General features: G+C 47.3%; 4 protein-coding genes and 1 non-coding gene across 13 annotated transcripts; 3 read left to right on the top strand and 2 right to left on the bottom strand.

Annotated features, from left to right (window-relative positions):
* Positions 1–128: 128 nt before the first annotated feature.
* Positions 129–201, bottom strand: trnar-ccu (transfer RNA arginine (anticodon CCU)). The gene has a single exon. It is a non-coding gene; the product is annotated as a tRNA-Arg (tRNA).
* Positions 202–274: 73 nt separating this feature from the next.
* cby1 (chibby 1, beta catenin antagonist) lies at positions 275–1,836 on the top strand. Of its 6 annotated transcripts, none has more exons than XM_028988126.1 (6): positions 278–441; positions 609–721; positions 1,101–1,152; positions 1,249–1,354; positions 1,446–1,558; positions 1,644–1,836. In XM_028988126.1, exons 2-6 carry the CDS (start codon positions 687–689, stop codon positions 1,722–1,724), a joined length of 387 nt encoding a protein of 128 aa, XP_028843959.1. In that variant the 5' UTR covers positions 278–441; positions 609–686; the 3' UTR covers positions 1,725–1,836. The 6 variants fall into 6 exon arrangements, with proteins under 6 accessions (XP_028843963.1, XP_028843962.1, XP_028843959.1 ...); XM_028988125.1 differs by having other exon boundaries at positions 278–456; XM_028988127.1 differs by having other exon boundaries at positions 279–456; positions 1,070–1,152.
* Positions 1,837–4,315: 2,479 nt separating this feature from the next.
* On the top strand, positions 4,316–7,462 carry pdap1a (pdgfa associated protein 1a). The gene is made up of 6 exons (XM_028988124.1): positions 4,316–4,504; positions 4,796–4,878; positions 4,953–5,030; positions 5,135–5,256; positions 5,334–5,485; positions 6,592–7,462. The coding sequence occupies exons 1-6, from the start codon at positions 4,492–4,494 to the stop codon at positions 6,624–6,626; spliced, it is 483 nt and encodes a 160-aa protein (XP_028843957.1). The 5' UTR covers positions 4,316–4,491; the 3' UTR covers positions 6,627–7,462.
* An 805-nt stretch (positions 7,463–8,267) lies between these two features.
* sh3bp1 (SH3-domain binding protein 1) lies at positions 8,268–17,593 on the top strand. 4 transcript variants are annotated; one of them, XM_028988033.1, is made up of 18 exons: positions 8,270–9,316; positions 11,318–11,360; positions 11,446–11,550; positions 11,646–11,722; positions 11,818–11,929; positions 12,012–12,088; positions 12,178–12,265; positions 13,424–13,492; positions 13,889–13,979; positions 14,565–14,701; positions 14,935–15,046; positions 15,165–15,246; positions 15,343–15,423; positions 16,003–16,116; positions 16,197–16,294; positions 16,376–16,493; positions 16,769–16,950; positions 17,145–17,593. In XM_028988033.1, exons 1-18 carry the CDS (start codon positions 9,270–9,272, stop codon positions 17,435–17,437), a joined length of 1,926 nt encoding a protein of 641 aa, XP_028843866.1. In that variant the 5' UTR covers positions 8,270–9,269; the 3' UTR covers positions 17,438–17,593. The 4 variants fall into 4 exon arrangements, with proteins under 4 accessions (XP_028843862.1, XP_028843864.1, XP_028843866.1 ...); XM_028988032.1 differs by having other exon boundaries at positions 11,315–11,360; XM_028988029.1 differs by having other exon boundaries at positions 8,268–9,316; positions 11,315–11,360; positions 16,197–16,493.
* A 416-nt stretch (positions 17,594–18,009) lies between these two features.
* Positions 18,010–22,183, bottom strand: cdc42ep1a (CDC42 effector protein (Rho GTPase binding) 1a). The gene is made up of 3 exons (XM_028988099.1): positions 22,048–22,183; positions 19,761–20,946; positions 18,010–18,843 (listed from the first exon to the last, which is right to left on the bottom strand). The coding sequence occupies exons 2-3, from the start codon at positions 20,209–20,211 to the stop codon at positions 18,299–18,301; spliced, it is 996 nt and encodes a 331-aa protein (XP_028843932.1). The 5' UTR covers positions 20,212–20,946; positions 22,048–22,183; the 3' UTR covers positions 18,010–18,298.
* Positions 22,184–23,440: the final 1,257 nt, after the last annotated feature.

Here is a 23,440-nt window from a genome sequence, read left to right as displayed (position 1 = left end):
ATCCACGGCCAAGAGTAACATGACAAATATACAGGCATTTCGAACGCGCTTCGTGCACGTAAATACATTTGTTAAGGTCAAAACGTACTTATTCAGAACTAAATTGTATTTTTAAGAAAAAAAATTTCCACCCCAGATGGGACTCGAACCCACAATCCCTGGCTTAGGAGGCCAGTGCCTTATCCATTAGGCCACTGGGGCTCGAGCGAGACTTCTTCTTCTGGCCCTTTTATCCAATTTCAGGACTTTTTGTGACTATTACAATGCAGAGAATCTTGCTTTTTGGCGTATGCTCACGCAGTTAGGTTACAGGAATCGACGACAATTCTACCTTAACATGGCGAGAAAACACAACTGAACCGTACATACCTTTATCACTTTAGATGATAAAGATTTTACTTTATTTCTGTTTCTCTCCGTGCCTACAAAGATAATTACAAGGTAATAAAGGCAAAGGTAATTAAAACTAACCAGATTTTTTTCCGTTTTCGTTGTTTTCACGTACACGGTATTTGGCGACATGATGTGTAATTTGTAATGTGTGATGCGTAATTAGACAAAAAGGGGATTACGTTTTATTTATATTTTATTTGTTAATAATTCGCCAGGCGTCGGGGCGCATGCGCCGTCTCTAAGCGCCTGGAGCCTGTGGCTAGCAACCGCCGAGCTAGTAACCACGAACGCCAATGTTCACACTGCGGAACAGACTCTCCTTCCCGCGGTAAGGCCGGACGACGCAAGCCGCTGCCTGAGCTGCACGTCTGGTTAATATGAACATGTTAATATAAGTAAGCATGCGGCGTTAGCCCGCCGCTGCTGAACTAGCCCCGCTGGTCGTTGTTAGCATCACAGCACCTCCAAGCGTCGCTAGTTTGTCTCTGTCGATAAAGGTATCAGTTGTTGTTTAATTTTTAATAGCACTTAAACTAGAATTACTCATCTTGTTGTTTGGGGCACTATTATGACTATTATGTATTGCGTGTTCGTGTATGCTTGTAGTTCAAGTGATCTAAAGCACGCATGTTGCTTTAAAACGTGTGTTCCCTTTCTTTACGAATTTATATTACAGTGAAAATGCCTCTTTTTTCCAACACGTTCAGCCCTAAAAAGACTCCGCCGCGGAAGTCAGCCTCACTGTCCAACCTGCATACGGTGAGTGAATCTCCGACAGCCGTGAGTAAGGAATGTCCCCAACAACTGTGACACTGAGTCTGTGGTTGTGACCAGCCCTTTTTTTGCCTTGGACAGCTGGACAGGTCTACCAGGGAAACAGAGCTCGGTCTGGATTATGGAGCCCCGGTAATGAACATCGGCGGTCAGAGCCTGAAGTTCGAGGAGGGCAACTGGGTTTCAGGTGAGTTCATGGCGGCGAAAACAAGGCAGATGATGTGATGAGGAAGATTTGCATCCGTTTATAACAGAAGAAGAGAATTTTTTTTTTATAGAGTCAGGAGGTATCATATCAGAAAAGGAAGTGCAGAAGCTGAAGAGGAGGAACGTGCAGCTGGAGGAAGAGAACAACCTGCTCAAGCTGAAAGTCGAAATACTGCTGGACATGGTGGGTGTAGGTGACCAACGTCAGAAACAGCGTTCCTCCGTAGCAATAGTAATTTAGTAATTTATGTAATTTCTTCTCCCCACAGTTGTCAGAAACCACAGCTGAGTCCCACCTGCTGCAGAAGGAACTGGATGGCGTGAAGAGCCATGGCCGGGGAAGGAAGTAGAGAAACGAGAGCATATTGTAGCGTGTGAATTCAGAAATGAACTGTCCATTTGAAATTTGTTTTTATGAAAATATGTTTATAATGTGTATTTTATAAATGCCTTTGCGGACCAGGTGCCTTTAGGGTTTTCTTTTTTTTCTCAAATGCACGTGCAAACCTGATTTTGAAATCTGATTTTCTGACTTTCAGCAAAAATGAATGATGATGATGACGAATATTCCTTCAAATTGCAGAGAAGAGATTTTTCATCTCAGCACATTTGACCAAATAAAACAGAACAAGCAGACACGGACAGAGTAGAAAAACATAATTTGTACAGATGATTGATCTACTGCGAAAAGTGAGATATAATTAATATAACATTCACCTTGTGTGTTAATACAGGGTAATGCTTTTACTGAGATGCTGCAAACACCTGCTCAGTCTTGACTAATCGGATTCCTTGGAATCAGACGGACACGACACTGTTCATTTCACCACATGCTGCTCGGCTTCAGTACAATGTACAGAGAGAAACGTGTGCGATCCAGAGAAGCAAACTGAACAATCGGCCTCGTTATATTTACTTGATGCATGGAGCTTAGTCGGGCCTGTTTGAGTCCTGAGACGTTTACTCATAGATTAACTCGGATTTCTGCATGTGCATTTGGACACGTACTGCGCTGGCAGGGTTGTACTGTGCATGTCAAGTTTCTCGTCACCTTTTACATTCATTCTTTATCAGATGCTTTAAGCAGAAGACCTGACAATATGAACATTTGTCACCAAAACAGAATTAATGCGATTAATTCTGGTACTGGTTCTCACTTCCCATAAAGCACGACAGAAGTGCAAAATCAAATGTGCAGTGGGTGGAGAGTTGGTGGGTATATCTGCTGGGTCCACGTAGTGAAGGTGACAACTGACATACTGGAGTGGGACTGGAGGAGGATTCCCACGAAGACTAGGATTTTCCCCTGGCCACACCTCAGAATGAGCTCAGCCGGAGGGTTTTTTTCCCTGACCGCTATTTGGCTGAGCTGTGTCTGTAGGATCTTTCTGTGATAAACTGTTGGTAAGTTTAACTTCATGATTGGGCTTCTTCAGTAGATCAGTTTTGCCTACTTATATTTATTTAAATCCATAAGACTGTCTATCTGTGTTATTATAAACCTGATTATAATCCTTCATCATATTTACCAATTTTATTCTGTGAACAGAGTGTTAAAGCATTATGTGGTTACGATAGATAGATAAAGTAAGTAAGTTTAATCCATCTTTTATCCAAAGCGACTTACAAGAGGAAGACGCAAGCAATTCTCATTCGGTTTCTATAGATTTTGAGTTTCAAAAACTGAGAGCCCTGATGAGGCCCAATTTGTCAGGAATAAAACATGCAGGGAATTGTTAAGTTCTAGTGCACATGTTTGAGCTGTTATCTTTTGTAACCTTTTGAGAATACTGTTATTGCTTATGCTCTAATTCTAATAAACAAGGTTCTAGTGCACATGTGTGTGCATGTGCGTGTGTTAGTGTTAGACTTGTTTGAACAAACAACATGGCGGAGTGTCTTTTGCTTTTAACCAGGCCCTGTGTGCAGCATCATGGTTGGGATGCAGGCCTGTGATGCTGCTTGGAGGCTTGCTGGCGTCAGCGGGAATGATAGCAGCTTCGTTCACCCACAGCGTGATTCAGCTTTAGCTCACTGCAGGGGTGCCCACTGGTGGGGACTGTTTTCAGAATTCATACTAATGTCCTGCTGAAAACAGAGCTCTTGAATTGCTTCATGAAACACACACGCGTTATGTACAAATTCCCTCTGGTGTAATCAGGGACAATCCTAGCCTGTTTGGTGCCTTCGCACTCCAGTATCAACACCCATCCTCCAACCTGAGGATCAATGTCCTTATTCATCATAAATCTATGCGCACATGAGTTCCCAGGTCAGTTTTACAACGAAAACTGTTTTGGGCCAGACGGGTAAGGGTTTATAATATTTCTACACATCATATTTTAGCCCAAACAAGCGAGTTTTCAGTGGAGTTTCAGTTTTTTTGTAAGAAAATGCCATTCATCAGTCCAGTGCACATTAACCATGTAACAGTGTTGGGCCAGACAGGTAACACTTGATACCATTTCCAATAGTTCAGGATGCTGAGTGGGCACAGAGATCGTCGCCATATACAGATTTAAAACGTTCTTTATTTCCGAAAAACAGTATTTCCTGGCTGTAAGATCGCTGAACTACAGGCACCTCCTGCAGGTGTAATAAGGATACTGCAGCCTGCTGAGCAGCATTTAAGGTGGAACTGACCATTCCAATAAGGAGCTAACTTTATTTTGCCAACTGGTTATTGGATGCCCGCTATCTCTGCGGCCCTCACTTCCCGCAAACGGGGAAAAGAAAGCCGATCGGTGGCCATGCAATCATGAAAAACAGCCACTGGCCGAAATACTCGTACGATCACACGAGATCAGCTTCAACCCCCTTCCATCAAATGACACTTTAACCAGGAGGGCGGGGCTTGGGCGACGTTCCTGAAACGTGATTTTATTGGCTCGCGTCGACGTCACTCTTAAGACCTGCCGCCCTATTGGACGAATCTGCCGCCTTTCGCTTGTTAGTCGCATTGTGGCAGCGAGCGTGGCGGCGGCGTTTGTGGTTATTCGGACTTTTCCCCCCCCTTTAAATTCCCAAATTAGACCAAAACGTTTCGACACAAGCACGACGTTAGAGCAAAACTCGTCTGCAGCGCGGTTCACGTTGTGAAGCTTCCTCCGAGTAGACATGCCGAGAGGTGGTGAGTTGCCCGTGCGGACCCTCCATGCTAACTAGCATTAGCCGCTAGCAGCCTTGGCTAACTTGGGTATAACAGATTCCGCGGCGAAGCTTAATTTTAATTAATTGTTTAATCATAATTAACACCTTCGCGTGTAGTTGCTTCTTGCTTGAAGGCACGGAGCGGCATGTATATTGGCAGCAGTCGGGAGCCTCCTCGCTGTTTAGCCTGCTAAGCTACTTGGTATTTTGGCTGCTGGCCTTGCGGCTCATTGTTCGGCTTTTAACCCCCACACGTCGCGGCTGTTTTCAGGGAAGAAGGGCCACAAAGGCCGGGGCAAGCAGTTCAGCAACCCGGAGGAGATCGACCGGCAGATGAAGGCGCAGCGGGAGATGGTAAGGACTGGAGGCCACCTTGCGGCCCGCGTCGCCCGACCGGAAGTGCTGAACGGCGGCTCGTGTGTTGACAGGAGGCGAACGGCGACGTGGAGAAGGCGAGCGGCTCGGAGTCGGAGGAGGGAAGCAGCAGCAGCGACGAAGAGCACGAAGTCGGTTCAACTCGACTCTTCTGCAGTCTGTCACCGCTTGCTCCTAATAATTACTTTTATTTTTAAAAAAGCCCCTTTTCTTTCTTCAATTTAATTCCCATTAGCAAAAGCGGAAAGGGGTTGAAGGCTTGATAGAGATCGAAAATCCCAATCGCGTGTCCCAGAAGAGCAAGAAGGTGGTGGAGGTGGACGTGAGCGCTCCCAGAGAGCTGACGCGGCGTGAGAGGTTCGTGTGCGACCTTTTTCCTGGCTGCCTGTCCTTCCGCCCGTCTACTGAGGACGCTGCCGCGGTTTCTTCCACAGGGAGGAGATCGAGAAGCAGAAGGCGAAGGAGCGCTACATGAAGCTGCATCTGGAGGGGAAGACCGATCAGGCCAGGGCCGACCTCGCCCGCCTCGCCATCATCAAGAAACAGAGGGAGGACGCTGCGAAGAAGAGGGACGAAGTGCGGAAGGGTGTGTGTTTCTCTTTTTAACTTCTTCTTGGGATATTTTATGTAAAGTTGTTTGAAACGCTGCATTTTTAGGCCTTTTTTTCAACGCTGTAAAGACCGTAAGTGTTCTCACTCCCAGCCACAACACGATCACCGCAGCACTGTCCTCCCAGTCGCTCTCAAAGGGAAATTAGTGGCGACATTTTGCTCCAATGGACCAATTTTTGCAATATAATCAGGGTTCCTACGGTCATTAAAAACCTGAAAATTGAAGATTTTTTGAGAGAAATATTTTTTGGAATATGAAAAAAAAAAAAAAAAAATAGTTCTAAAGTTCATTGGAATCTGACACATGAATGTATTACATGAAGTATATAGTTTTTCTTTCAATGTTTAAAATTAGTGCAAGCCTGTAGTATCTTTGCTGGCTTTACATAGTGAACCAGCGCGCTTTTCGTGCTCGAACATGAACATGATTGGGTTAATTTTATTCGGGCTCGGGCCCACACAAACTTGGAGGAATAAAACACTGTCGTTTAAGTTAATCTGTTCAGGGTTGTCAAGTTTACTTTAAAGGTCCCCTGACGTGAAAATGTGACATTGTGACGTGATTTAACATTAATACGAGTTCCCCCAGCCTGTCTATGGTCCTGCATATGGCCATCAGTGTAGTGCTTTGGCCATTCTGCTTAACCATTCAGAGAGCGGCCCCTCGCCTAAAACATGATCTCCACCGACTGTCATGGCTCCCAAATGTGTGGAAAAAAAAGTTTATTTATTTATTTATTTTATTTTTTTTTTTTTCCCCCAGTTCCGACTGATATAAAATAAAAAATAATTTGTCAGGGTACCTTTTAACTAAATTTTTCTAGTAAAATTTTTTCTTCTCCACATGAAAGAGAACATATGGTCATGAAAATTTGCCTTAATTGAGTAATTGAAAAGTTATTCTTTTGTATAAATTTAGTCTTTGTGTATAAGAATAATGCAAATTAAGGATTTCCTTTGAACTGGTACAAAACCCTGTATTCTATGTCCAATTTAACAAATAAGTAATTTTCTGTAAATATGCAATTTGTGTAAATGTGACGTCTCCTCACATTTTAATTTTTCTTTTCCCCCCTTTAGCAAAAGAAGCTGAAGAAGCCAAATCCAAGCGTTAGCTGCTGCAGCCTTCCCCCTGCCCTCATCAGGCTGCCCTGCGGGGTAGGGGCGACAGCTCAGGGCTGCCCGTCCGCCTGTCTTTCCTTCCTGCCCCCTCAGACGGAGGGTAGCTGGGATGAAGGTGGTGGGCATTGGTGAGGGGTCGAGTGCGGGTCTCCAGATGCTGGTGTCCATGTTACATTTGCGTTCCTCTCCTGCACTCTTTTTAATTCTGAAGCTGCTGGAGATGTTTTTTCTCTTTTCCAGGCACCATTCCCTTGGGGTGTGTAGCACATAAGTAAGAGGCTTGTATTGATGGTGAGATGCAGATATGTAAGGGGGCGATCACAATGCCTTATTAAGACCTGTTTTGGAGTGTAGCCGAGGTCCACAGAAGTCCATCTAAACCCCTGCAGCCCAGGCGGTGTCTCTGTGGTCCTCTAGCTGCTGCTAGATCCATGGCCCATCCCTGGGTTCATCTGTTCACTACTGATGTGCTCTACTCTCCCATGGCCTCTTATTTTTAAAGTGCATTCTGCCCTCCTCCGATCATGAGCTTTACCTCAACTCTCCCGTGTTGTTGTTTTTTTTTTTTAATAATAAACCTTGCGTCGCTGCACAAGGTGTCCCCTTTCACCCGCCCGTCTTTAAGTTGATGTGCACGCCACGTGCTCGTCGCTTTTCACACGTTTTCAGTTGACACCGGTGATTATTGTGGATCAGTGACCATTCTTTTAATTCGCCTCAACAGTGGAGCTGAATGCAGTGTTCACGTTGATAGATTGAATCATATATTTACAGAATTCTTGATTTATGGGACTCAATTTATATAATAAAACAATTCTCCAAGTGTTTATTTTATTTGTTTCCATTGTTCTAATAATAGTACAAGTATAATTTATATAATGCCTTTCATGAATGCGAGGTTGCTTTACATAAAGGATAATGAACAGTAACAAAAACATGTATATGTACATACACACATATTTCATGCAGCACACACACAATAAAAAACTATCACGTAAAAAGTTCTGATTTCAGATTTAATGAAACATTATAAAACTATGAAGCGGAGTTTGAGCAGCATTGAACAACAGGCGGGAATAATTAAGCAACAAATCCAACAGAATACCAAGATTGCTGAAAAGCAGGTTTGATGAATAAAAATATTGCATGCCTGAGTGAGTAGAGAGTTATGTCTGACCAGTAATACTTTTATTCGCGGTAGCAGTGTGGTGGTGTGGAGAAGTTGGGAAGGTGCTGCTGTGTCCTATGTTAGTTGTAGAGGCCGGATGCAGCAGATTCTGGGATTTTGGGATCCAGTGGAGGGAACGTAGCAGTGTGGTGGTGTGGAGAATTTGGGAAGGTGCTGCTGTGACCTGTATTAGTTGTAGAGGCCGGATGGAGCAGGTTCTGGGATTTTGGGATCCAGTGGAGGTGTGGAGAATTTGGGAAGGTGCTGCTGAGTTCTATATTAGTTGTAGAGGCCAGATGGAGCAGATTTTGGGATCCAGTGGAGGTAACGTAGCAGTGTGGTGGTGTGGAGAATTTGGGAAGGTGCTGCTGAGTTCTATATTAGTTGTAGGGGCCGGATGGAGCAGACTCTGGGATTTTGAGATCCAGTGGAGGTAACGTAGCAGTGTGGTGGTGTGGAGAATTTGGGAAGGTGCTGCTGTGACCTGTATGAGTTGAAGAGGCCGGATGGCAGTCAGAGGTAGACCAGCTATAAGGGAGTTACAGTAACCCAGTTGTGTTGATCACTCGGGACTGAATCAGTATCTGGGTGGCCTGTGATGACAGGTAAGGGTGGGTCCGTCTGATATTGTAGAGAAGGAATCTACATGAGCGGGAAAGATTAGTGACGTGAGTTCACGAGAGTTGGCTGTCCATAGTTACTCCAAGGTTGCGTGCAGTTGTAGAAGGAGAGATCTGAGAGTTGTTCAGGTGGATACCAAGGTCCTGGGGAGGTGAAGAATATGCTGGAATGAATATTAGTTTGGTTTTGGTGGAGATGAATAGTTGTGTTTCTGCTTTTTATACATCCGCTCTGGTAGCAGCTGAGGTCAGATATCTTTCTGTTGTCTGTCCAACCTCCTCTGCTGTCATGAGGGACTTTCTTCATTTTGTACATTCACTTGCGAAGTGGTCAAAGGTCAAGGTCGCTGATGGATTCCAATGAAGGGCTGCGCATTAAAAGGAAGAAGTTTTATTCAATAGTAAACAGGTTACACGAGTCTGGACAGAGTATGACACCAGAAAGTCTCATATCCTGATATCAACACATTTACAGAAGCAGGGATCTCCACGCTGCGTCCACAGGCAGGAACAGGCCAGTAGAAATCATACTTCACAGAATTACCTTTCGCTTTTTTTTATTTTATATCATCTAAAACGTTCAACCTTTCACACAACTAAATAGTTATCTCAGTTAGTGGTGAGGGTCCACCTGAACCAGTCCAGAAGCAGCTGCTGGGGTTTCGCTGCATCTGACATCTAAAGCTCTTTCCCTTTTGCAACTTCCTCTTTACGCTGAGGCGTGTGCTGTTGCGCGAGGTGAGGCGAGCTGGCAAGCAAGCAAGCACACGGAGTCCCATCATCCAGAACCTCACGGCCCGGAGCTGCACGCGAACCCGACAGGACCTCAACACAGACTGACAACAGACATGCTGAAACAGTTCAACCTGCTCAAGCAGTTCGGTTCCGTGGCCAAGTAAGTGTGTCGAGCGTAGCAACAGTTCCGAGCGAGGAGCAAATCAACTCGAAGCTATGAAATGGCGGTAAATTTGTGCTTTCTGCTGTGTTGTCCCTGTGCTGACGTAAGAATTAGAGACGTGTGAGTTAACGTGTGTGCACACATACACACACCCTCACGTACACACTGGGGGTGACAAGCCACATGGCTCCATTCAGAAAAAAAGAAGCTTCGCTACGTTGGTGTTCTTGCAGTAAATCGTTGCGAATGTCTGTCGGACGGAAACGCGCGGTCCGATGTTCCAAATCGAGACAGAAAATGTGTGCATGGCGTGTCACCAACGTAAATGGCGTTTTACGTGAAACTCGCATTCAGCTTCTGAGAGCCTCTTCCGCCCCCAGAGTACAACTGAGCCGAGGTAGCTGGGCCCGTGCTGAGCTTGTGCGTGATGTGGGAGGACAAAAACAGAAAAGCTGAAACGAGAGTCACAGCGGAGGAGGAACCTGCTGCTGCCGCCGCCACCGCTCCTGAGTGTGGAGCTCCGTTCTCATGCACTTCCTGTCCTGCTGCTGTAAGCCACTCGCGTGTGGCCTAGCGAAGTGGGTCATGCCACTGCCAAGCTTAAAATAACGGGCCGGTTGTTCCGTTGTCGGAACTCTTGAGGACAGGGCCTTAGGTGAACGACGGGTCAAAGCCACTTCCTCCACACGATGTGTCTTCACCATAAAAGCTCCGCCCAACCCTAATTTTGGATGCAAGCTACCTAATACAGAGGATGTAAGAGTGACCATCAGGCAGATACAATGGGGGCAAATACTTATTTCATCCTCAGGTTTATTTGAGCGGTGAGAGACTGAACTATGACAAAAAAATTCTAAATAATGCACTAAAAATGTATGAATTGATTAGCATTTGAATTAATGAAAAATGTAATTGATCCCACATCAATCAGCAAGCTTTCTGGCTCCCAGACCTGACACTGGGAGCCTCTCAACTCCCTCCATAGAAGCAATAAATCTGACCAGATTCCAAACTCTGCACCATGGCCAAGACCTATGAGCTTTCCAAGGATGTCAGGGACAAGATGGTGGACCTACACAAGGCTGGAAGGTGCTACAAGACCATCACCAGGCAGCTGGTGATGGTCTAACTGCAAGGTTCCATCGGTCAGGAGCTCCATGCAAGATCTCAGCTCGTACAGCTGGGACCATAGTCACCGAGACAGGTTTTGGCACAGGATGACTGTGCTTTTAAAGTTTTCTTAACACTAGTCCTGAGCTAAATGAATGCATACATATTCAAATTTTATTGCATGTTTTCATCATATCCTGCCACATTTGCATAGACTATAAATAGTGCAATGAGTGTAAAGATTGCTTTGAGACTATGATCAAATAATGTCACTTCCTGTAAGTCACAGTCACACTGACATTGATCAAGGCTGAGTTCTTCAGAGTTCTTTAGAGGTGACACTAAGCAAAAGCACCGTCCCCACACACTGCTCCACGGGCGCCTGTCATGGTGCCCACCGTCCCCACACTGCTCTACAGAGGACACGTTTCACCGTGTGCTGTGCTGTGGTGTATCACAATGACAATCACTTCACTTTCACTCTCTTCATATTCAAACTTTGATATTTGCATGCTAAATTGCAAGCTGAGTCAGTCAGTACCAGTCGCACTTCAAATTCAGCTTTAAAAAATCCAAAACGTGTTTTAAAAGGTTGTTGAAAATGTGTAAACAATACTGATACTAGCACAGAATTGCCATTAATGTCTGTCACAACCCTGACGTTGTATTGATGATCGTGTTCCTCAATGTGTAATTTGCCCTCAACATGACACAATGTTCACATTATAGAAGGTTCCTTCAATGAACAACATTTCTTTCTATTCCCCTCCTTCTATCCCTTTTTTTCTGATCTTCTCCACTATCTTCCTGACCTCTCCGTACACAGCAATAAAGGGTTCTTGTCTATCTATCTGTCTGTGATGACACTGACTCTGTGCAATTCAGCAGGTCGCAGGATGCTACAGACCTTCTGACGGAGGATTTAGTTTTGGTGGGTTCAACCACAGATGTTTCTATTGCACTGAGGCCAGATGTGTCACGTGTTCTACTCATGCTGAAAATCTCATTGGCTTTAGGTGGAGCAGCGCGTCGAGCCGACCAGAAGGGCTGCCCAGAATGTCCACAAGAAGCTACTGTCCTGCCTTCAGAGCCAACCAGGCCTAGATGCAGAGAAACGCATGGTGACCATGAATGTCCTGAAAAATATGTCTGCTTGTCTCTTTCACATCGTTGTTGGTATTAATATTAGTTCTCCCACTTTGTTGTGTCCGTGCAGAAAAAACTTCCTCTCATGTTGCTCTCCTTCAGTATGGCAGAAAGCTTAAAGGACTTTGATCCCGACTCGTCCGTTAGGTGGTCATCTTTTGCCCTCCCTGTAACCATGGCTGTTGTTGGAATTGAATTGGTCTCCATTAACAGAGATCTTCTTTTCTTCTGTGCTTTTCCAGGAAAGTTCTGGAAATGTGCTGCCCTGTACAAAGTCTGCTGGCCAAGACCCTTGCTGATTTTGAGATGAAGCTGGAGAAGGAGGTCCTGGAACCTCTCAATAAACTGAGTGAGGTAAAGGTCCTCCACAGCTGGGTGCTTCATAATGTAAGGGAAGATGTATTGATGACGCATGATCGTCTGCCTTGGCTTTCAGGAGGACCTGCCAGACATCTTGAGGAACAAAAAACTTTTTGCCAAATCCACAACGGACTGGCATGCAGCACGGAACAGGTGGGCATCGGCCGCATGCCAGTGCAATTTTGTTATGAACGATGAGCCGGTGATCCTGAAACTGTCACCGAAATTCGACTCACGCGCAGATCACAGACGAGCACAGGACCCCAGGCGAAGCAGGACGGCTTGAGGGAGGAGGTGGAGGAGGCCTGGAGAAAGCTGGAGAGCATCAAGGTGACCATCTGTCTCATTCTCGCTCGCTCACTGTCTGCTCGTCGCTCTGTGTCTTCTCATATTCCCATGAATCGTGACACACGCCTTGTGAGGTTAAAGTGTTAAAATTCCCCCGTTCAGTCTCTTCCACGGTGATGTAGTCAAAGTGCAAAAGGTGCATTGTGTGCAGCTCTCAGTTCTGATTGGCTGTTGCATTCCCGCCAGTCAAATGGACTGCAGCAGTTGCTGAGAGGAAGTGAACTGGCTACACCAACCAATGAGCATTCACATGAGGAAAAGTCATTATTCTGGCTCCTGAGGTTAAATTTATGTGTAGGGTTATATTATTATGTACTATGTTTGATCCAAGTTTAGAATATACTTATGCTAGAAGGTTTATGCAAGTTTTTTTTTTAAAAGGATCTTTTGCAATCACATTCAGTCATAACCCTCTCATCCTGCCCAGGTTTTTGTACATTTAAAATTACATCCAATTAAGGATCATGAGATCATATTGTACGACATTTATATTTTTTGGTGGGAAAAAGAAAAGAAATGGCTGCTTGGTATTATAAAATATTATAAAATCATAAAATACCAAGGGGAGCTTTCCTTCAGATACTCAGTAATATCACCAGTCCTCTTTGCTATAAGAGTTGCAAATACTAAAATGTTCTTGGGGTGGGCCATTTATATGGATCCACCTTAATAAAATGGGAATGGTTGGTGACATTGAACACATTTTATAAGTGGTCAGAAACTTGTAAATAACTCATGAAAGAATAAAGTTTCGTTAAAACCAAGCACACCATTGTTTTTCTTGTGAAATTACCAATAAATTTGATGTCACATGACCCTCTTCCTAATGAAAAAACTAAAGTTGGATCCAATGGCTGACTTCAAAATGGCCACTATGGTCACCACCCATCTTGACAAGTTTGCCCCCTCACATATACTAATGTGCCACAAACAGGATGTTAATATCACCCACCATTCCCATTTTATTAAGGTGGATCTATAGAAATGGCCCACCCTGTAGATTTGCCTGATTTAGCTTTAGACCAGTGTAATTGTGATAACCTTATGTCTTAAGTAATTTTTTTTTAAGAATCTCTGTCTGTATTTGCGTCTCAGAATCATCCTGAAGAGGTGTGTGTGTGTGTGATAATCATTCCACAGGATCAATACTCTGCAGATCTCTACCATTTTGCCACCAAGGAGGACAACTACGCTGACTACTTCATCAGAGTAGGCGTCCCACATTTGTGTGTGTGTGTGTGTGTGTTGCTTGATGTAAAATGTGAAGTGCTTGGGTAAAAACGTGAATGTTCCGTGATGGAAGGTCATGCCATGAACTCTCCTCAGCAGAATGGCAACAGACAGGCAGAAGTCAGATTAAGAAGTGTGTGTGTGTGTGTGTGTGTGTGTGTTTGTGTGTGGGCTACTGCAGGAAATAGAGAACACAGTTGGCACAGAGAATGGGCACAGCGCAGCACCCTGACAGTGCTTTTATGCTTATGCTAATTAGCATAAGCATAATTGCTTTTATGCTTATGCTAATAAAACTGTAAAGACATCTAGGAGTCCTTTGCCTTTATTAGTCTTGGGGGAAATTCCACCACATGACAAGTTTCTTTCACACAGTTGCTGGAACTGCAGGCTGAGTTTCACAAGAGTTCCCTAACGTACCTGGAGAAGAACATCAGTGAGGCCAAAGAGAGCAACAGTCAGTCAGGTGAGTGTGTTTGAGTGGGTAAAAATATAAAATCATAGTTGATTTTGATTCTAATGGACAGCAATACTTGATTTGATTTGATTGAACGGCATGCAAATTTAATCAGAATTTCAGTTAACAACGGCAACCTTCTGATTACGGGGCCTTTTTGTTAAGTACAGAACTCCACATGTGTTCATTCATAGTTTTGATGCCTTCAGTGAGAATCTACCAACGTAAATGGTCATGAAAATAAAGAAAACACGTTGAATGAGAAGGTGTCCAAACTTTTGGCCTGTAATGTATGCGAAATCATTTTTTTTCACTACATGTTTGCCATTGAAGCATGACATGCTGTATATTATAATGCAGAAGGAGCTGTTTGACATCTGTTAGAATTTTTTTAAACGTAGATGTGGAATTGCGTTTGAGCTACAGTATATGTCCCTGACACAATGTGAAAGCCTCTGATGAAATGCGTGATGGTAAGAGTGAATGGCGAGGACCGCACTGGCACTAGTGTCAAAATAAAAGCTGGTTATCTGTCCACAGTTAATAGACTGTTACACCCCTAGCTGTCGTGTGTGTTTTTGCACGCGTGCTCAGATGCCCCTGCATGTGGCGTGGTGAGGAAAGTCTACGGGGAGCCGCTACTCGCGCATCTGCAGTCCGGTGGCCGCGAGATTGCTCTTCCCATCCAGGAGTGTGTGCAGATGTTGTTGAAGAAGGGCATCAGGGAGGAAGTGAGAACACACACACACACATCTTCACATAGGGAGTGGACAAATATTGGAAATGCCTAGAGAAGTGAGTGTCTCGTGATACTCTTAACCACTGTAAAAAATAGATTTACCAGCACCTGGTAATTTATTTTCAATTTATCTGACTTTATTAACATGAACAGTTTATTGCCCACACACGTCTTGTTAGTATCGGGAGAAGCTTGAACATCCTGTCCAACTGCGTCTTCTGCCAGGGTCTGTTTCGGCTGGCAGCTGCTGCCTCCGCGGTGAAGAGGCTGAAGGCCTCGTTGGATGGAGGAACCGTGGACCATGATGAGTTCGACAGCGACCCTCACGCAATTGCAGGTCCGGGGGTCTGTTGTACATCATGAACGTGTTCGTACGTGTTCATAACGACGTAGATGTTCTTGTATCAGCGTTTCTTTTGGTCATCTGCATTCATGTGATTCTGTTGCATTGACAGGGGCCCTGAAATCTTACCTCAGAGAACTGCCTGAACCCCTCATGACGTTTGAACTGTATAACGATTGGTTCAAAGCTGCAGAGTAAGCTGTGGAACTTCCTTTAATATACCGTAGCCCACGACGTCATCTTGCACGATTTAGTCACGATTTGTTTATTTGTCCATTTGCCTTCTTTAGAGAGAGAGAAGTGCAGGACAAGCTGGAGAAGTTAAGAGCCGTGCTGAGACAGCTGCCGCCAGAAAACTACAAGAACCTTCGGTCTGTCTGTCTGACTGGAAACAGTCGTGTTGTTCATGTCATGTAAAACATGCGGAGCGCGGTCTGATAAGTGGGTGGATCAGGAGGTTGCCGGTTCGAATCCCGATCCGCCAAGGTGCCACCGAGCAAAGCACCGTCCCCACACACTGCTCCCCGGGCGCCTGTCATGGCCGCCCACTGCTCACCAAGGGCGATGGTTAAATGCAGAGGACAAATTTCACTGTGTGCACCGTGTGCTGTGTATCACAATGACAATCACTTCCCTTTCACTTAATATGGCCATATGAGACTATGTGAGACATGTTGTGATCAATTAGCTTAACAGATTTAATTGAGTTAAACTCCTGTGGGAGTTTTGCAGAAAATGATCAATATTGCCGTCGCTTTCCTTCTCTGTAAACATTTTGTAGACGGTCCCTTATTCAGTTACGCTAGTGGAGGCACTCTGACTTTTTCATCAATTAAAATACATAATTGCTGCAGGTTAATAATTGTGGTGTTATTACATAATCGGCTCTGGGGCAGTTCTTCTCCCCACTGAGCCTTCATAAACAAAAAGTCTCTCTCTGTCACCTTCAGGTACCTCATCCAGTTCCTGGCCTGTCTGGCCGAGCACCAGGCTGTAAACAGGATGACCCCCAGCAACGTCGCCATCGTGCTCGGCCCCAACTTGCTGTGGCCGAGGATGGAGGGGTGAGTACCTCCTCACCCGGTGCTGCCGGCGAACACCCGACGGGCCTACTGAACGCGCGCCTCTCGTCTTTCCTGGCCAGGGAGCGCTCCTTGCTGGACATGGCCTCAGCCTCCTCGGTCCAGGTGGTCACGATAGTAGAGCCCCTCATACAGTATTCCAAGAGGCTGTTTCCGGAAGGTACGCGGCAGCGTGGGGCTCGTGGGGCGTCTGTTCGGGTGTGTCTGTGCATTCACGTCTACTTCACGTTGTGCTTGTCAGAGGCGGCATTTGAACTCCCAGACGCCCCAACCAGTCCAGCTCTAACGGCGGTTGAAGGGTCCGTGCAAGACGGTCCCCTGCCGTCGGTGTCCCGCGTGCCGTCCCTCAGAACTGACAGGTAACTTTTGACTATTATTTCCTTAGAATTTGTCAGTTTATCGTTTTTTTTATTTTTACGCCATTTACCAGAGCGACTTACAATCAGTAGTTACAGGGACAGTCCCCCCCTGGAGACACTCAGGGTTAAGTGTCTTGCTCAGGGACACGATGGTAGTAAGTGGGGTTTGAACCTGGGTCTTCTGGTTCATAGGCGAGTCTGTCACTCGTCTGGCTACCACCATTTCTACCATTTCTCTCGTTCCACACCTCTGACATCTTCTTTCCTCGTGTCAGGAACCAGCACAGCGCCGGCTTGCCCGCAGGGGACCCGGGCGCCGCCAGCCGGAGCGCTCGACCTGCGCCCGTGCCAACTCCTCGGTCTGTTCCGCCCGCGGACCCCGGCGCCTCCGGACCCTCCTCGGAGCCCCCCCCGTGTTCCCCCGAGCCCGCGCTGAAGCTCGCCGGCCCGTTTAAACGTGAGTGTAAAAAATCGAGTGCATGCAACAGGTCAGGAGAGCCGATGAAGACACAAACCGAACTTGGAGGACCACACCTCCAATTTCACCTCCTCATATGAAACTTCTCCATTCAGCTTTTGGAATTTATTAAGAGGTCCAGCTTGGAAAAGGGCGGCTAATTAACTTCTGACATTCTTCATCGTCCCCTGCAGCTCATCGGTCTTTCACACAGCATCGGCAACCCAACGCGCCAAAAGAGCCTTCCATCGTGACCCACACCAAACCTGCCCCTGACGCTCGAACCCCCCCTGCTGTCATATCCCCCGTCCCCATGTACTCCGTCAAAGCCCCAGCCGCCGCGGCCAAAGACCGGCCTCGGCCCACGCCCAGACCGGACCCTCTGCTGCAGAAGAAGGCGTCGGCGAAGAAGGGCGTGGTCCGCGCCCCCAAGTTCCCCCCGCCACTGCCCCCCCAGGCCGGGGGCGAACAGCTGCCTCCCGTTTGAAGGGCGCCGCGATGCTTCCGGTTGACGTAACTACAGATACGTGTAAATAGTTTTTTTTAAGCTTATTGAAATTAATTATTATTTTTAATTCATTACAAATGTTTTGTGCTCATTCATAACTTATTTCTCTTTGTGTGTATTAAACAATCGATGGACCGTCCACCTCTCTGTCCTTAATTATAAATGCGTACAAAAGCGTACAAATCCACTGATCCATTGTCTTTGGTAGCACAATAATCACCGAGTGACTTGGGGCTGAATAAGACGTGAATATTACTGTACGACCTGCTGCGGTCCCCCGTTACCGAGTCAGGAATATATGAAGCAGCCTCGATAGTACAGGGTGGGCCATTTATATGGGTACACCTTAATAAAATGGGAATGTTGGTGATATTAACGTCCTGTTTGTGGCACATTAATATATGTGAGGGGGCAAACTTTTCAAGATGGGTGGTGACCATAGTGGCCATTTTGAAGTCGCCATTGGATCCAACTTTTGTGTTTTCAATAGGAAGAGGGTCATGTGACACATCAAATGTATTGGTACTTTTACAAGAAACACAATGGTGTGCTTGGTTTTAACGCAACTTTATTCTTTCATGAGTTATTTACAAGTTTCTGGCCACTTATAAAATGTGTTCAATGTTACCAACCATTCCCATTTTATTAAGGTGTATCCATATAAGTGGCCACCCTGTATTTCAGGCTACAGCACAAGGGCGGGGTTCCCCTGCGATGCTCTGGAGGCCGGTCGTGGTATCACTTCCTCTGCATATAACGTGTGTACAAGAAACTGACTGCAGGGGGCGCTCTCGTGCAACCTTCTCGCGTCCTGGAGGCTGTTCGGTTCCAAAATCACGGTTATACTTTGATCTCGTCATCGTCGTCGGGGTACAGGTACGGCGCCCTGCTCTGGTGGGGACTGCTGGAGTGCACGCGGGCAGAAGGTCGTGACCCCGGGCTCCCATAGTGACGTGCCAGCACATCTGCAGCCCTTTGGAAGCGTGCGGGTGCCATGCGCTGCTCCGGCTGAGCTCTGCCCCGCCCGGCTTCGTCGCCCCACCCGCCGCTGAAGTCCTCCCTCAGGAGTGAGTCCACCAGAGACATGGCGGCGTAGGAGTCGACGCCCCTGCTGAGGGGCAGGTGACAGACGAGATCTGGCTCCTCGCTCGGGGCGATGTCCTCAAGATCCTGCTGGCCATCACCACGGCCATCAATCAGGCCAAACACTTCGCTCAGGAGGGACGGGCCGAGGTCGACGGTGAACGAAGCGAGGGAGCCCGACGGGGAGCTGGAGAAGCAGAGGGAATCATGGGTGATCTCTGGTGAGCAGGTGGGTGTGGCCTGCTGATACTGTCGCTCAGAACGGGACAGGCGAGGCAGCGTGACAAAGCCAGACTCCAGCCCTGCGCGGAAACCAAGATATTAACCAAGAGGCGTGACTTGTTCAAATTCACGTACACCCCAAAATCCCCCCAAAAACCCTGTTACTGGATGAATTTCTCATATATATATATATTCAGATATTCTGCAGCATTTATGCAACATCCATTTCGTTTATGCACACTGATAATTTTGATGGTAATAAAAGACCGTAACCGTAGACTAAAGTGTTTGACCTTCACATCCAGCAGACGGCAGAAAAAGCCCTGGTTAGAGCGAGCTTTTCATTACTTGTTCATATGTCGTTTCTTTTAATGCCTTTTTCTGCATTTCTGGAGTTGGAATTTCACCTCTTTAGTCAGTTTTGCCTTATTTTTGGTCGCCTGAGTAACAATAACGTTTCGCGGAGACGCAGAATTCGGCGTCAGATAAATAAAAGTAATCCTCTCCTACTCAGGATGGTGATTAATTCGAGACGTTTGGATAAAAATATCCTCCCGTGACTCGGGTTTCACACGCCGGATTCCTTCAGGGTCGGGTAATAATATGAAGGGAGGGCGCGTCCACCAGATATTTACATTTACAGCATTTACCAGACGCCCTTATCCAGAGCGACTTACAATCAGTAGTTACAGGGACAGTCCCCCCCTGGAGACACTCAGGGTTAAGTGTCTTGCTCAGGGACACGATGGTAGTAAGTGGGGTTTGAACCTGGGTCTTCTGGTTCATAGGCGAGTTTGTTAACCACTAGGCTCCCACCACCCTGTATTTTAGTTATTCGCTATGGTCGTGACCCCAGGATAGTGGGGACACCGCGGCAGAAATATCTCGTTTCGACGTGGATCGCCTGATCAGAAACCGACCCGGTCATGAGAAGCTGGGCCAGGTGTCGTGTCTCCTGAACCGTATGAAGGTGAAGATGCCCACAGCTCAGTCTCACCGTAGGACAGCCTGCAGTCAGTGGCGGGTTGCGGCGTGCTGAAGGGCGGGACCTTCACCGGGCTGCCGCGGGGCGGGTCCACGTCCAGTCTGGGTAAGGAGACGGCGTTCTTTACGATGGGGGAGATGGGCGGAGGAGGCGGGGAGAGATCCTTGGGGTCGCCGCGGGGCCTGTCGGGGGTCCTGCGGACGTGGCGAAGGGTCCGGGACAGGAACCCCTCGGCCTTGTCCGGCATGGAGGCGGCGTCCCCATCGCCGCTGGACCAGCCGCCGTGGTTGCTGAGGAACGAGGTGTCGCCGAACACGTCCCCGCCGCGGCCCACGTGCATGGTGTGGCGGAAGTCGCCGAGCGGCGGGCTGATCATGTCGGCCGTGAGGTCGCCTTTGAAGCGCCGCTTCCCGTGGGAATGGGACACCAGGCCCTTCAGCCCGGAGAGTTTCCCCAAGTTCATGGTGCCGCCTTCCACTCGGAACCCTTCTGGAGGTTCCTGCTTCAGATCTAATCGTCCTGCGGTGTCCTCATCCAGCCGAACTGGACAAAACACGTCCCGGCTTTCCGGAAAGCTTTAACCGTATGCGGTGTGGCCGGCTCAGAACCCAGAAAAAGTCCCGTTTTAGCTGCAGATTCACATCTGCGAACCACTTAGTTGTCGAAAAGTGAAAAAAGTCAAATCCTCTGAATGTGGTCGTCGAGACTAAACGTTAGAATCTATTTCTGTGCATCTGGGCAGGAGATCGCTGGCCGGCCTCCGCGGCCGTAGAAACGTACGAATCTGGCAGAGCCGCCGAGACGTTCGGCAGCCTCGCTCTCGACGTCCCGTCTTTGATCGAGACGGATCTGCATTTTCACATGTACACATGCGTAACGTCCCGCGTTCTCGGCGAGTAGAAGTGGAGCCGGCGAGATAAGGGGAGCACTCAGGCCGCCTTATCGCCGTAATGCGTTTCCCGGTTATTTTAAGCCGGGTGGGAATGGATGTCGGCCCGCAACTGCTGTGATTAAACCTTTTTTCCCTCGAAAACCGAGCCGGCCCTGGTTAATTTGTCACCAGGCAGGCCAGAGACGTCCCACCAGAGACGTCCTTTTCAGCCACACGTCCTGCTGAAGTCTCCCTTCTCCTCATCCGTCTTTTCCAGCTCCCAGCCGTCCCCTCGGCTGCCGCGGTTTGGACGGTTTCCTTCGACCGCTGTGGAGGAGAAGAGGAGGGGCGGTGAGGGCCATCCACACACACACGCGCACACACACACACACACACACACACACACACACACACACACACACACACACAGCGCCTGGAATGTAACCCCCAGATGAATTCTGCAGAAAACGAGCTGCTGGGAAACCCGCAAGATCCGAGCTCGATCAGAGCCACCACGGCGGTGTCCCGGCAGACGGGAAGCGGGGAATTACGGACTCGGCCGACGGAGCCGGGCTGCTCCCCGATAACACCAACTCTTATCTCCTCTTTGGCCGCACACTCGTGACTGTTTAACCAGAGCGAAAGGCCCGGACGTTTCTCAACTCCGAACGAACACCGGACAACGAAGGTCACATCTGACCAACCGGGTCGCCCCTGCCCGTCACCGCGGCCTGTTCGCCGCAGCCACACTCTTCTCAGGCGCTTCCACGAATAGCTGCGCGGCGGTGAACAACTGCTCACCAAATATACACCACGAAGAAGCTCAGATGAAGATGGCAACGTTGAATCGTGCATATTATTTATTGTTCTAGTAGAAAACAATTGTTAAAATAATAGACACTGTTCATGTTCATATTGTAGGTGACAGATCAGTTATAATTGCTTTACATGGACTTTAAATGCTTATTATTAGACATCTTCTGTGCATCCAAGGTTGTGGGTTTGTAATATTCTACACTATAATTTAAAAATTTGTTCACACACACACACACACACATATATATATATATATATATATATATATATATATATATAAAACATTTACATTTACAGCATTTACCAGAAGCCCTTATCCAGAGCGACTTACAATCAGTAGTTACAGGGACAGTCCCCGCCTGGAGACACTCAGGGTTAAGTGTCCTGCTCAGGGACACGATGGTAGTAAGTGGGATTCTGGTTCATAGGTCTGTAATACCCGCTAGGCTACTTCCATATATACCATATATATATACTATATATTTTTTTAAAACCACACACACACACACACACACACACATATATATATATAAAGTTTTCATAATACCATATATATATATACTGTATATATACAGAGGAGATTAGATTAAATATTTATTCTCCTTCACTCACCGACTTCACTCCGACTTTTACTCGCTTTTCCACCAGCGTCGATCCCGTAAAAATGCGAATTCCGCAGCGGCGGCGGAGCGGAGCTGGAGGACCGACGCGGAGACCCGAGCCGCGGTGCGGCGGCCGCTGCTGCCCGACTGAGGGGCGGCCGGTCCGGGGAGGCGGGTTTTTAATCAGAGGGTCCGCCTGCTTCTGGGGAAGGAACTCCAGCAAACCAGCCACGTCTATCTGGATACTTTCATCCATGCTGGTATAAATAAATAAATAAATAAAAAATGTGCCGGTGACCCCTGACCCCTGACCTTCAGTGTCTCTTTACCCATCACCTGCTCTCTGGGCTTCTGGCTTTTATCATGAACATGTTTGACTGAACCACGGCTGGCGATGTTGAAGCGATGTGGTACACCGCAGGGTGGTAGTAGCCTTGTGGGTAACACACCAGAAGACCCAGGTTCAAACCCCACTTACTACCATCGTGTCCCTGAGCAAGACACTTAACCCTGAGTGTCTCCAGGGGGGGACTGTCCCTGTAACTACTGATTGTAAGTGGATAAGGGCGCCTGGTTCGCAACGAGGACTCAACGACAGCAGGGCGGGTCTCTGGCACGCCGAACACAGGTGCAGATCCGGAACTTCCAGGCCTGTCGTTGCCTAGTTAATACCCGACTTGGCGGTAATGAACTTTGTACGCCGCAAACTAATTTATCTGGAGTTACGGAAATGAAGAAGAGCAGAAGAATGCCACGGTGCGGTCTACAAAAATGGTAGTAGCCTAGCGGGTAACACACTGAATATGAAACAGAAGACCCGGGTTGGAATCCCATTTACTACCATTGTGTCCCAAAAGCAAACCTTAAGTTGCTCCAGGGAGGGACTGTCCCTGTAACTACTGATTGTAAGACGCTCTGGATAAGGGCGTCTGGTAAAGTGTAGTGATTGTCACATGTGATACACAGCAGCACAGCACGCGGTGTACACGGTGAAATTTGTCCTCTGCATTTAACCCATCACCCTGAGTGAGCAGTGGGCACCATGACAGGCGCCCAGGGAGCTGCCCCATGGTAAATGCCCCATGGTAAATGCTGTAAATGTAAATGTATTTGTGCTATGAATCCTGGGACATAATGCATTTGAAGGAGAAGCGACCGATTAAGTGGCCTCAGCGCTCTTCAGGCATCAAATGAGCTTTGCTGTGGAGAAACAAGGCCAGCGCGATGCGAACGTCCCGGAGTGGGTGCGGAGGAAGGGCTAGAAAGGGGCATTTGAATTATAATCCGGACGTTTCTGTCCACATCGGCCCACCTCATTGCTCCGGGGTTTCAGCCGCCCGAGTTCCGGATTCGCTGAACGCAGGGCCGACTGTTTTCATTTTGTCGGTTTCCTGATCCACACC

This window comes from Denticeps clupeoides, chromosome 8 (genome assembly GCF_900700375.1).
Source record: "Denticeps clupeoides chromosome 8, fDenClu1.1, whole genome shotgun sequence".
NCBI classification, from domain to species: Eukaryota; Metazoa; Chordata; class Actinopteri; order Clupeiformes; family Denticipitidae; genus Denticeps; species Denticeps clupeoides.
Note: the sequence above shows the minus strand (reverse complement) of the source record. Positions and strands in the feature narration are given on the sequence as shown.